This window comes from Ananas comosus, linkage group 19 (assembly GCF_001540865.1).
Source record: "Ananas comosus cultivar F153 linkage group 19, ASM154086v1, whole genome shotgun sequence".
Taxonomy (NCBI): domain Eukaryota; kingdom Viridiplantae; phylum Streptophyta; class Magnoliopsida; order Poales; family Bromeliaceae; genus Ananas; species Ananas comosus.
Window position 1 is genome coordinate 5,143,662 of NC_033639.1, and position 12,721 is coordinate 5,156,382.

At 38.7% G+C, this 12,721-nt stretch overlaps 2 protein-coding genes across 2 annotated transcripts; both read right to left on the minus strand.

Moving 5' to 3' along the window:
* Positions 401 to 3,682, minus strand: LOC109724560 (putative protease Do-like 14). The gene is made up of 7 exons (XM_020253416.1): positions 3,428 to 3,682; positions 2,292 to 2,352; positions 2,010 to 2,140; positions 1,787 to 1,907; positions 887 to 979; positions 683 to 801; positions 401 to 544 (listed from the first exon to the last, which is right to left on the minus strand). Exons 1-7 carry the CDS (start codon positions 3,589 to 3,591, stop codon positions 442 to 444), a joined length of 792 nt encoding a protein of 263 aa, XP_020109005.1. The 5' UTR covers positions 3,592 to 3,682; the 3' UTR covers positions 401 to 441.
* LOC109724752 lies at positions 6,279 to 11,442 on the minus strand. The gene is made up of 11 exons (XM_020253684.1): positions 11,320 to 11,442; positions 11,125 to 11,225; positions 10,810 to 10,879; positions 8,893 to 9,018; positions 8,598 to 8,661; positions 8,061 to 8,490; positions 7,863 to 7,971; positions 7,701 to 7,786; positions 7,530 to 7,626; positions 7,020 to 7,451; positions 6,279 to 6,935 (listed from the first exon to the last, which is right to left on the minus strand). The coding sequence occupies exons 1-11, from the start codon at positions 11,440 to 11,442 to the stop codon at positions 6,339 to 6,341; spliced, it is 2,235 nt and encodes a 744-aa protein (XP_020109273.1). The 3' UTR covers positions 6,279 to 6,338.

Here is a 12,721-nt window from a genome sequence, read left to right on the forward strand (position 1 = left end):
CAACAGTAAAACTGAGGAAAAGAGAAGCGAAAGGTTCAAGGCTTCGGAGAACAGATGGCCGAGGAGAAGGTGAGGTAGCTCGTCCGAGTCCGCACCACCAGATCTTTGTCTCGAAAGAACGACTGAGATCGCAGCGCAACGAACGCCGCAACTATTTTTCCGGAGGAAAAAAGGAAGAGGAGAGGAAAAGGATTCGAAAAAATCGAGAGCAGAGAGAGAAGGGTGAACAGCGGCTTCGTTGTTCCTAATTCCACCCTCAGGTGGGCAACAGCTTTTGCGGGTTAACAGCTGTTCCCACCTTAGCCTATTTGTGTTTGGGGAACTAGGGGGAATTAACCCCTTATTCACCCCCTAGTTCCCCAACCAAATGGTACCTAAAAGTTCACAAAATAAATCAAAATAATAATAACGTCCACAAAATAAAACAAAACGGGAATAATGTCAACAAAATAAACCCAAAAAAACTAATGTCAATACAATGACAGAAATATCTATCCTTGACGTCTTTTCTTCCAAATTTGGTGAGCCCCTTAGTAACGGCCACCTGAAAAATCAAGAATCATAAATATTATTATTTTTATATTATTTTATGTTCATATTTAAAATAAAACATTTTATTTTATTTTCATATTAAAATTAAAAATACTAAAGTAGAACAAAATTTGAGAAAGAAGAAATATACCGGTTCACTAGCGTACACTCGCTGACAAAAACAGAAACAGTAAGATGTGCACCATCATGCGGTCGGATCACCTCGAGCTCTACGGCTTGCCCAACCTTCTTGTAAAATTTTTTGAATAACTACCACCAAAATAAAAAAAAATAAACCAACAAAGAACAAATTTTTTTAGATATTAATTTTTCCATTCTTGATAAGATGACTTACCCCCAAAAAATTCTTAACTTTCTTTCCATCGCATTGGACAATTACATCATTTGGGTTTATTCCAGCAATATCAGCAGGAGAACCTTGTTCAACCTGGCAAACAATTTAGGGGCTGTTTGGTTGAATGTAGTTATAAAAACAGTATAGTTGAAAATATATGCAGTTGTAAATGCTGCAGTTATATCTACACCTAGTCTGTTTGGTTTTATGCAGTTACGACTGCTGCAGTTACATTTTTTCTGTTTGGTAGTCTACAGTTAAGATTTGTTTTTATAAATTCTATCAATTTTTGGATAGAAAGGTGAGATTACCTCTTCTGAGCATAACGTAATCATATTTTAAATATTAATTAAAACTTTTATATCTATATATAATTTATATATTATAAAATTATATATGAATTTAATAAATTTTAAATGTAAATATATTATAAATTTGTTCAAAATAAAAATTAAGATATTATTAAACTAACAAACTGAAAAAAAAGAAGCGTATGAGAAAACCCACCAAATATATTTGTTTATAGTTAATATCAAGATTACTAAATCCTATCAGATTTCATGAATATGTATTTTTGAAAAAAAAAAAAAAAAGTATATGAAAAAAAAAATCATATTTTGCTTTTTTGTTTAATAGGTGAGCCAACTCCGGCTCAACTGCTGCATTTGGTATTACGGCCAATTTGGCTGCAGTACCAACTGCTGCAGTTGGGCCTTCTTGTGCAGATGCAACTGCAGCAGTTGGGTCTAACTATACCAAACCAAACAAAAAATTAATAGATGCATGCATTTCCGACTGCAATGCAGTTGAAAATACATGCAACCAAACAGTCCCTTAGTGTGATATTAATAAGTAAGAAACATCAACAAACAGTCAAAAAAACAGCAATACAAAATTTACCTTCTCAACAATCACGCCTTTCGAAAAGTTAGGAAACTTTCGGACGATATGTTCCAGCACATCTACACGTCCAGAAAATAAGTTTGCTGTTTCCACTCTAATCCACGGCCGACAAAATTGCCTATGACATAAATCGGTTATTAGAAATTTAGCAAAATATTTCCATTAAAATTTTCACAAGCACTATATGAAATGACACAGCATAAAAAGATTTGGGACATACCCATGTCTTTTAAAATGTGTCCACCATCTGGATACTATATTCATGGGCAAAAATGGAGTACATAGACGGCCAATAAAATTAATTCCAATGACCTCTCCATCGAGATTAAGAAGTGGTCCCCCAATTCCAGACTACAATAACAAAAGAGAATTATAATTCTAATGCATAATTATCATGTCCCAACCAAAAAATAGGAAATCACATGCACCTATTCACTTGTGACATGCATAATTACCGACGTAATTGTGCACATGTACATGCAGGCAAGAAAGAGGACACCACCTTAGTAATTTTACAATTCGCTCTGAAGAGCTCCTTGCAATCAAGACGGCAACAATCGGCACTAAAGATAAAGGAAGAACGCAATCGTTAATAAAAGAAAAGTTTTGGTATAGAACTGTAAAAAATCCATACTATGTTTCACAGATACGGATAAGGAGATACGGATACGACACGATACGGATACGGTGATACGACAATTCCTAAAACTTTTAGAATACGATACGCAGGATATACTTGAGTAAAATATTATTTTAAATATATTTAAATATATGTTGATTATATATAATGATATATTGAGAACAATGAGAATATCTGGACTATATTAAGGAATATATTCTAATATGCATTAACTTGTATAATTGTTCTACATATGTTTATAAAAAAAATTAATTAATCATATAAAATAATAATTCAAAAAGTATCAAACCAACTATCATCTAACTTGATCAAATGATAACAATAGATATGTAGTCGCACAAACTAGATAATTAGCCATTCAATATATATGTCTGTTTTGTTAGTTCTATTATTAAAATAGTAACAAAAAAAAAAAATGCTAACGATTTAATAGAGAAGAAAAAAAAATCATATTTTTTATAGCCTTTGTTGCTTAATGCTAGAATGACAAATTAGATGAAAGAGAGTAAATACTGTGTGAAAATAGAACGAGAGGAAGTGTCTTCTACCATTCAAGAGCAAAAAGATAGATGAAATGACAAATTGAACAGAGATTGAAGTTTTTCTCACTATTTTTCTTCTTTTGAATATGTTTGGATATGAGCTTTTAAAAAAATTTTAAGTTTCGATCATTTTAGACCAAGAAAGAATATGACCGTGTTCCCTCCGTATCCCTCATGTATTCGAGTCGTATCCTATATTTTTTTATTTTTTAAAAATGCTGGATACTTCATTTCTGTATCGGACACGTATCGGACGCATATCGGTATCCGATACGTATCCGATACGGCATGAAATTTGAAGTATCCGTGCTTCATAGATTAGCACAATTTGAACATTACAATAAGCTTAGCTCTAAAGGTATTTTTTAGATGCATAAATATAATTATTCCATCCTGAATTTTAAAATAAAATAAACAAATTTTCAACTTGTAATTAAATGTAGTGTTAAGTCTTACCTAAATATGCCGGGAGCGACCATAAGATCATACCCCTCCGTATGATAGCGGCCAACTGCTACAACCTTGTCCCCAGGAACAAGAATAAATTTGTTGGAATGTCGGCCAAGAGTGGGTTTGGTGGTTTCTCTTAAATCACGAGCAACTTCGGGGCTAATCGGCATGGAATCATCCACATCTCTTAGTATTGCAGTTTGTAGAGGAACTTCCGAACGAATGCGAACTGTGGCAATATTGTAGTAAAAGTCGCATCCAATAACGTCTCCTTCATAGGATTTTCCATCCCAAAAATGTACAAGGATCTGAAAAAGAAAAAATAAATAAAGACCTTTTTTTCCTAACATATAAGTACAAATAAATATTTACATACGTATACATAATACTACACATGCACATCTAATAAAGAAAAAAATAGAAAGATAAAGATAAAACTAAAATCGCATATTATCAACCTTTATATATATTATCTGCCACTATATCCTCAAAATTGGACCGTCTTAATAAACTAGTTGTAGTTAACAAAAATGCTTCGAAAATGCCATCATCAGTGCTGTTGCATTCAATCGTTGTCCCAGAAGCACAGAAAAGTATTTCTTCACCTACAAAAGAAATTTTTCAAAAGATATTAAATAATTAAAAAAAAAAGGTGTTAAAAGGTGAAATGGTACCGGCCTTCTTTCGAATGCTCGGACATGGATGAAAGAAAATTTACCTACAAACGATACAAGACTAGCTACCGTTTCTGATAATTTCAGAGCAGCTCTTTTCGAATATATATCTAAATCCGCATTAGAGTCATATATCCGGAATGTATTTTTAAAAGTATTTTCCATAATCATAAAAGAGGAAGGCCCTGTACACAAATAAAAATAAATAAATAATAATAAATTTAATTCAATCTAAATAAGAAAATGAAGTTTAAAAATAGTTCAGAAAACACACCTAAACTAATTTCGTGCCTCCATGGGCTGAAATCCCTCATCTTTTCTTCGGACGAGCGGCTATCACTCTGCATGGTGCCTACAAAACAATGTTTAGAGAAACATTAATAAGAACTTTTAAGTAAAGTATTCCCAACCCAAAAAGAAGGAAAAAAAAGAAATACATACCACGAGTTCAAACAAGTATCAAACTAAATAAAACGAGACCCACAAAAATGAAATTAATAAAAAAAGGAAAAAAAATTTCCAAAGCACCACATAAAAATTATAGTGTTTACCAATAAATTTAAAGAAGCAAACTTCAGAATGCTCCCGAAGGCAACTCAGACGAACTCACAAGAGAGCGAGGGAGACGAGACTCCTGCTGGGATTTTCAACACTGGCTTCTAGGGTTTTGCAAAAGCACTTTCCGCACTAACTGGTCTCGTTGTGGTGGGATAGAAGATAAATCGGAACAAGCTGGAGTGAAAGTTTATTAGAGGTCAACTTTGCTATAGAAATTAGCTGGGATTCAAAGAAATACTCTAGACAGAGAGAGAGGGATGAGAGGGATTGGAAGGAGCCGCTGCATTGCTAGGGTTAGCAAATAAATCAACTGTGGTCGAGATATATAGAAGTTGCAACAATTGTAACAAAGTCCCCAGCTAATTCAAAATCGGCTACACGGCCCAAAACTTACGGGCGTGTAGCATCATAGTATAGAGCGGTCCCCACCTTTTTAATTTCTCATTTGACGTATCCCCAAATCCCCAAATATTTTAGAGGAGAAATTATTGGCTGCGTATTGCTAGCGATGTACGCACTTCATAGCAGGAACAATTTATACATAGCAGGAACAATTTATAGGATTTTTTTCGAAAATAACCCTCTGAAATTTTGTAATTGGCAAAATAACCCTCTGAAAATTTTATTTGTGAAACTAACCCTCCTCTCGCCACCTCAGCCACCACCTCAGCATTTCTCATAAAGACGGTGGCTCGTTCACCGTCTTTACTAAAAAACACTTGAAGACGGCAAATGGTTCACCGTCTTCTCTAGGCGTGAACCCTTCACCGCCTTCTCAGCAATTCCCCGCGTATCAGCGACGAGAAGACGGTGACTCGTTTACCGTCTTAACAAAGGCGGTGAATCGTCTACCGCCTTATCTAGGCGTACACCATTCGCCGCCTTCTCTGTTGCCCAAATAAGACGGTGACTTGTTCACCGTCTTTACTTAATCTTGAAGACGGTAAGTAGTTCACCGTCTTCTCTAGGCGTGGAACCTCCACCGCCTTCTCAGCAATTCGTTTACCTCTTTAAGAAAGACGGTAAGTTGTTTACCGCCTTATCTAGGCGTAAACCATTCACCGCCTTCTCAGCAAATCCCCCCGACAGCTGGGGGCATAGATAAGACGGTGAATCGTTCACCGTCTTACTTAAGACGGTAAATTGTTCACCGTCTTTGGTGCAGGACTAGCCCTTTTAGCCCTTAAGACGGTCAATGGTTTACCGCCTTATCTGAGCAAGTTTACCGTCTTCAGTGTAGAACTCCACCCAGCCTAATTTCGCCAAGTCCTCGAGAGAGGGGCTAAAACACAGATAAGACGGTGACTCGTTCACCGCCTTAACAAAGCCGGTGAATAGTCTACTGCCTTATCTAGGCGTAAACCAATACCAGGACTTAGCCGTTTTTTTCTCCGGTTTTGTGTTATTTGCACTAAAGACGGTGAACCATTCACCGTCTTTAGTGCAAACAGCAGCAAATGCTGTTTTAAGCTTGATTTTAAAGAAAATTTCAACAAGTTTGACGCAAGTTTTTTCACGATAACAAATTTTTCAACAAGAAACACAAGATCACGAGTGGAATAACAAGATACAATCAACAAGATAAAAATATCAAAAAAAACCCCGAGAAATATACAAATATGCACTAAATTAAGTATTATATAATATTATACAAAGTCTAAGTTATCTAAATCAAAAATATACAATCAGCCTCTCGATCGTCCTCTCCCTCGACGTCCTCGGCCACGTCCTCGTGCACGGCCACGTCCACGTCTACGGCCACCCTCTACAACGAGATCAGCAATAGGTATGTCATCAATTGCCTCGATATCGGCCATCGCATCGAGATCCGCAATCATAACGCCCTCGCGATGCTCCGGTATCGCCTGAGTCTCCTCGATAGTGGCTGGTCTAGATGTTGGGCGGGCTTGTGATGAAGACGCGGCATGACGTCGAGAATAGACGAATGTAAAGTGATCTCTAGAGACTGGCGGCGGCAAAAGCAAGTCCAAGTCCAATGGCCTAGTAGGAAATCTCTCAGGGGCGGCGGGTATATCAGCAACATCACTAGGAGATGGAGATCCAGCAGATGTCGGTGTCTGACGGTGGTGATGACCCGATGTCGATGCATGTCCAAAATCTCGACCTCTGATATCAGTGGCGACAGGTATAGTAGGAATGTACTCCAGTACACTATCAAGATCAATATCGATACCCGTCAATACATCAATCATCGCCTCATAAGAAGGTCGATCATGAACTAGGCTCCTGATGCTATACTGTGTCTGTCGTATAGCGTCCACCTGCATTATAGATAATAACTCACCTTTGGCAATCTATAATATACAAAATATTAAAAAACTAATAAATGGGCTGAGTGATCGTACCAAAGCTCTCTCGGTCTGGCCACGAGGCTGGTAAGTCAATGGTGGACGCTGTACTGGACGAGAAATCCATCGTCTCGTGATCTGCCAGTACCACTCCATATAAATCGAGGTCGCCTGTACTGGATCATCACCGACAATCAGATGCTGGTCAATAATAGACTGTAATCGCTGTCCCCATCTCTCGATGTGTGCAGCATGAAAGTGGCCCCAATGCTCATCTGGCCGCCCCTGAGATGTAAAGCGACGGATGGTCTCCACATGAATAGGTATATGCTGCAGGAGACCAAACTGCCGAAGGACTCGATCGGGCACGTGAAGCTCGACGATATGAAAACAAATCAGCGTGGTCCGCGATCGCCATACCTCACTGCCCTGTACACAGAATGCTGGTAGCACCTCTAATACAGCATCTGTGTACGGCCGCCATGTAATCTGTGAAAAAGCCAATAATAGTCAGCAGAATGCATTAATACGGTTGAATATTGAAATAATGGTTGCATTAATACGTACCTGTGTCTCTCGCTGCTGATCTAGCTCATCTCTATAGAACTCTATATCAGTCGTCCTAACGTTGGCCCCAAAACGTAAACCGCCGGCATTCGTCCACCTGATATTTGAAAAGTATGTTAGTTGCAAATATATAGGAAGAAATATAATATGTATCATATTTAATTATTATACCGGCAACCCAAAGGGCAATCAGCCATGTCGGCAATAGCTCCAACGCCAGTAGGTCGGCCGACATGAAGATGGTCCCATGCCCAAATCTATAAATAAATTATAATAAATTAGACATGTAAACTTAAATAGGAGAAGTTTTATATAACAATTATTATATATTACCTGTACTAATGTCGCGAAACAACAGCATTCGACCTTGTCCTTTAATGACGTCGTTCCCAAGGCGCGATAAAGGTAGGCCAATGCTGCCGACCCCCAGCTAAACCACACACTGGTAAAAATCCGCAAAAGTGGTAGCCCTTAAGATGACTCTAAATCACGGTGGGTTTTGGCAACAGACTACAAGCCAATTGATATAACCAATATGCAGGCGCTGTGGCGCAACTATCCAGCCGGAGCATCAAATGATATGATGGAAGTGCTGGTATATCCAATCTAAGCGAATCTGGCCAGCTCGATGCCATCCGCACAACCCCTAAAAGCTCTGACAAATCTCTATCCATCGGATCTGTTAGATCGCCGTGACAGGCGCTCCATCGACACGAAGACCTGAAATAACCGCCACATCCTGAAGTGTTAATCGTCATCTCACCGTACGGGAAGTGAAGGTCTGGGCTCCCGTCGCCATCTCTCGACCAGAGTCCCAAATAGAGACTGATCGAGCTGCAGACGCCATAGTCGAGAAATACCGTAGAATCCTGACTGTCGTAGCAAATCTGAGCACCGCTGATGATCCATATCCACTGGTTCAAATTGCGCCATGCTCTACGAACTGAACGCCGCGATATCCCTACAGTGACAAAAAATAGTTAGCACAAACATTTATATGTATTAATAATAAACATAATTTATAGAAAATAATTCTTACTCTCACCTCAGTCGCTGATAAATGAAGACCTATGTAGATGCTGTCTATCAGGACGGACTCATCAACCGGTCCCGCCTCCTCTAGATCTGCCATCTGCAATTTTAAAGAATTTGTAAATTAGTAACATGCATCCAAATAGCGCATTGAATATTGGAATATTGAAATTTAAATAATACTAGTAAGTTAGGTAACAAGTCCTACGTCGACGTCCTTGTGTGCGCTCTCTGTATTCTGTGGACAAGTATTTCTATATATGACCGTGCTGCTTACAAATGTCCATTTTGCTTCGTCGACCACTGGTTGCGTCCATTATATACGAAATACGTGTTGATCGTGGTCGACCTTTCTTTCTTCTAACTGGAGGCGGTACAATTGGGGGCCATGGGTCGGGCAGTAGCGGTCTGTCTGGAACTGGATGAAAGCGGTGCGTTGATGTCTGGCGATAACACTCTACAGTATACAATGGGAACAAAGACTATGATAATCTATTCTTAGTTGTGAATTACGCAAACTGCTTAAAATATGCGAGCAAGGATGCCCGTTAGCTTGAATTCCCCGCAATTGCAATCCGCTTCTGTTCATTAACGGTAACATTGTAATCAGAGTATCCTGTTTGAACTTTCAAACTCAATAGTCCAAAATCGATATACAATGTGTCCCGTGCCGTCACCATATTCATCGTAATTCGACTTTGTATTTTGGTGCTAACCGTTGCGCGTCATAACTTTCACCATTTTCACGACGCTTTACAAAATAACTATTCAGTTTGTAAAAAGTTCCCGCGACAAATGCGTTACTGGAAGAGCACGATACCTTAAGTACCCATAAACTCTCGGACAATTTGTAATCATCAACCCGAAGCGTCGACCTCCATCAAATGCCCACGCCCAATACTCTTGTATACTTCGAGCTCATCGACCACTTCACGCATCCTCATACGCGCGTAACTCATCTTTTCAGTTTATAATATTCTACCGACATTGGAGCACTGCCGATACTATAAAATTTGTCTAATAATGATTCATTTTAAACCGCCTTAGCCATATTTGCTTTCAGTGTCGAAGACACCACCGGGTGCAATGCCGAGTCGAGTAGATATAACTCAGCCACTATTTCCTTTAAGCCACTAAATCTATCAGATATAAAAAAAACCGGTCGATTGCGTATTATAACATAATGGCCCAAGTTATGTAAAAACCAACGCAAGCTTCCACCATTTGCGCCTTCGCAATTGCAAAAGCTAAGGAAAAATGCTATCATCGCATCGACAGCCGTCGCTATCAATGCATGGCCTTCGTATTTGCCATACAAGTGAGTCGCATCAATGCTCACCACGGCGACAATGTGGAAATCCATGAATAGAAGGAGCAAATGACCAAAAAGGACGGCCAAACTGACATTATTCCCTCTGATGGCCATCTATGATCAAGCCGCAAATAAGTCCATGATTAGTACTCTGCCATAGTAAGATACCGAGGCAGTCTGTGTTGACTGTCCCAGCTCCCATAAATAATTTGTAATGCTTTTGCTCCTTGCAGCCATGCCTTCCAATAAAAATTTATTTGAACAGGCAAAGTGGATCGCACCGTTTCCGGCACTTCTTTTGGCGTCATATTTAGTCTTGCCTTCATTAACGGGATGAGAATAGTGTAATATATGAAGTACAATTACTAGCGCCGCATTACATTGGAATACACCAAGTATGTTGACCGCGTATGTCTTAACTCTGAGAATATTTGCATCCTTAGGAACCGAAGCGTGTAACCTCCAAGGGACCTCCTCAACGTGTGCATTTCACTGTATAAGTTTTGGTAGATTTCACAACTTTCATCTGAACACTGTGATAATGTCCATCGACAAGAGCGTCCACTAAAGAGCCTTATCATAAGACTTCACGGAGCCAAGGCCCGTCAATGCTAGGTAGATTGAATTGTACGTCTAACATCGAACTCAGTCGAATTCACAACATACTGTTGTATCCAATTATTATCCATAGGAAATTACCCGATGTCAATAAAATCAAGTTCCTTGTCGGGATTGTCTACATAATCGTTGTTTACATGCGGGTCGTCATTCAAACTGTAAATGGCATCGCAAGGCAATTTAATCCACCATCGTGATCATCTTCAATGTCAACGGCTAGATCATTCAATCGTCGTCCTCATCCTGAATTACCGTCATTATCAATAAGTGCATCTCCTGATCACCGAATCATTAGAATGAGTTCAATCGTCCTGATACCGTCATTATCATCTCCTTCATCGACAATATTATCAAGAACTTCATTACAATTGTATAAGGGTGTAATAGCCTGCAATATGTCCCGAATGTTTACTATATTAGGTAAAATTTCATTTATATTAATTAAATAATCCAAATTTTCTTTACCCCCAATCGTAATTTTCAAGGTGTATGAAATATTCCTGGGTTCGTCACGTGACATCGAGGTTGCGCACTGACCGTCGACGGTTGCGCAGACTCGAGGTTCGGCACGTGACGTCCAGGTTGCGCACGTGACGTCGAGAGGTTCGGCACGTGACGTCCAGGGTTGCACACGTGACGTCGACGTTGCGCACGCTGACGTCGACGGTTCGGCACGTGACGTCGAGGGATGCGCACGTGAAGTCGAGGGTTGCGCACGTGGAGACTGACTCTGTCTGCAGTATTCATAATTATAATGTATGAAAGAATTCATAATTTAAAAATATTCACCGCAATCTTGAGATATATTACTGACCTTGTCATTCTTACGCCTTGTTCATTATCAACTTCACGGTCACCAATTGGATTCTCCAGAAATCCCACATCGATATCATTAGTAGCAGCTTGTGAATAAAACCTTGCGTGATATTGTGTCTCTGACACATAAATCATTATCTCTTATGTATAGCTACACACATCCATAATGTTCAAACAATCCAATTAATCCCTCCAATGATCATCATCTACTAATCATGAGCAATATATTCATTGCTCCCGTAGGGCATCGAATTGTGTATTTAAGACAACATTCTTCTCTATTACAATTACTAAACGATACATTCTCTCTCAAAATTCGCATAGGTCGTATCTGAACGAATCGCAATCAATTTTCTTCGACCACCGAAATTCGAGGACCATTCCATCCATATTAACTGTCCATCCCAATGAACACTAAAGAGACATCCGACGGACTAGCCATTTTAACTACACACGAAAATAAATCAACAACATTCTCCATGTTCTCATCACGAAAACTAAACCTAAGTGAAATGTTAACTAAAATGATAGAAAATTTGCAACAAGAAATAAAGGGAGTGTACTAGTGGTAAATTCAATCTTTAAAAAAAAGATGAAGTCATAAAGTTGAACCTTTATAAGTTTGATACATGTCCATTTCTTCCTCGAAAGTCTATTTCTTGATTATTACTCTAAACACTAAAGGAGAAACACTTACATGCCACACTATATTTTCAGCCAAAACACACTTACATGCACACTATATTCTGATTAGGAATTTAGGCAGATACCTTATTTCATGCTCAACTAATCAAGATTTGTAAAAGAATAATACATTGGCTAAGAAACATGCCACACTATATTTCACCAAAATCTACATATCTCCATATAAACAAGAACTGTAACAAGATACACAATTTAAACTAGGTTTGGGTTACTTTAAACTAGGTTTAGGGTTAAGGTTTAGGGTTTAGTTTACACTATTTTAAACTAGGTTTAGGTTTAGTTTAACTAGTTTAAATCTAGGTTTAGGTTTAGGGTTTATACTAGTTAAACTAGTTAGAGAAGTTTAGGTTAGGTTTATACTAGTTAAACTAGTTTAGTGTTTATGCTCAACTAGTTTAAACTAGTTTAAACTAGGTTTAGGTTTATACTAATTAAACTAGTTTAGAGTTTAGGGTTTATACTAGCTAAACTAGTTTAGGGATTATAGGGTTTAGGGTTTATACTACTTAAACTAGATTAAACTAGGTTAAACTAGGTTAAACTAGGTTTAAATCTAGAAAATTGCTAAGATAGAATATTACTTGCAATGTGGGTTGCTGTGGCACGGGGGAAGGCTCGGTGGCTCGACAGCGACCGGCGGTGACGTCGGCTTGGGCGGCGGCGACGGCGGCTTGGGCGGCGGCGACTGGCGGGGTGCAGAGGGAGAGAG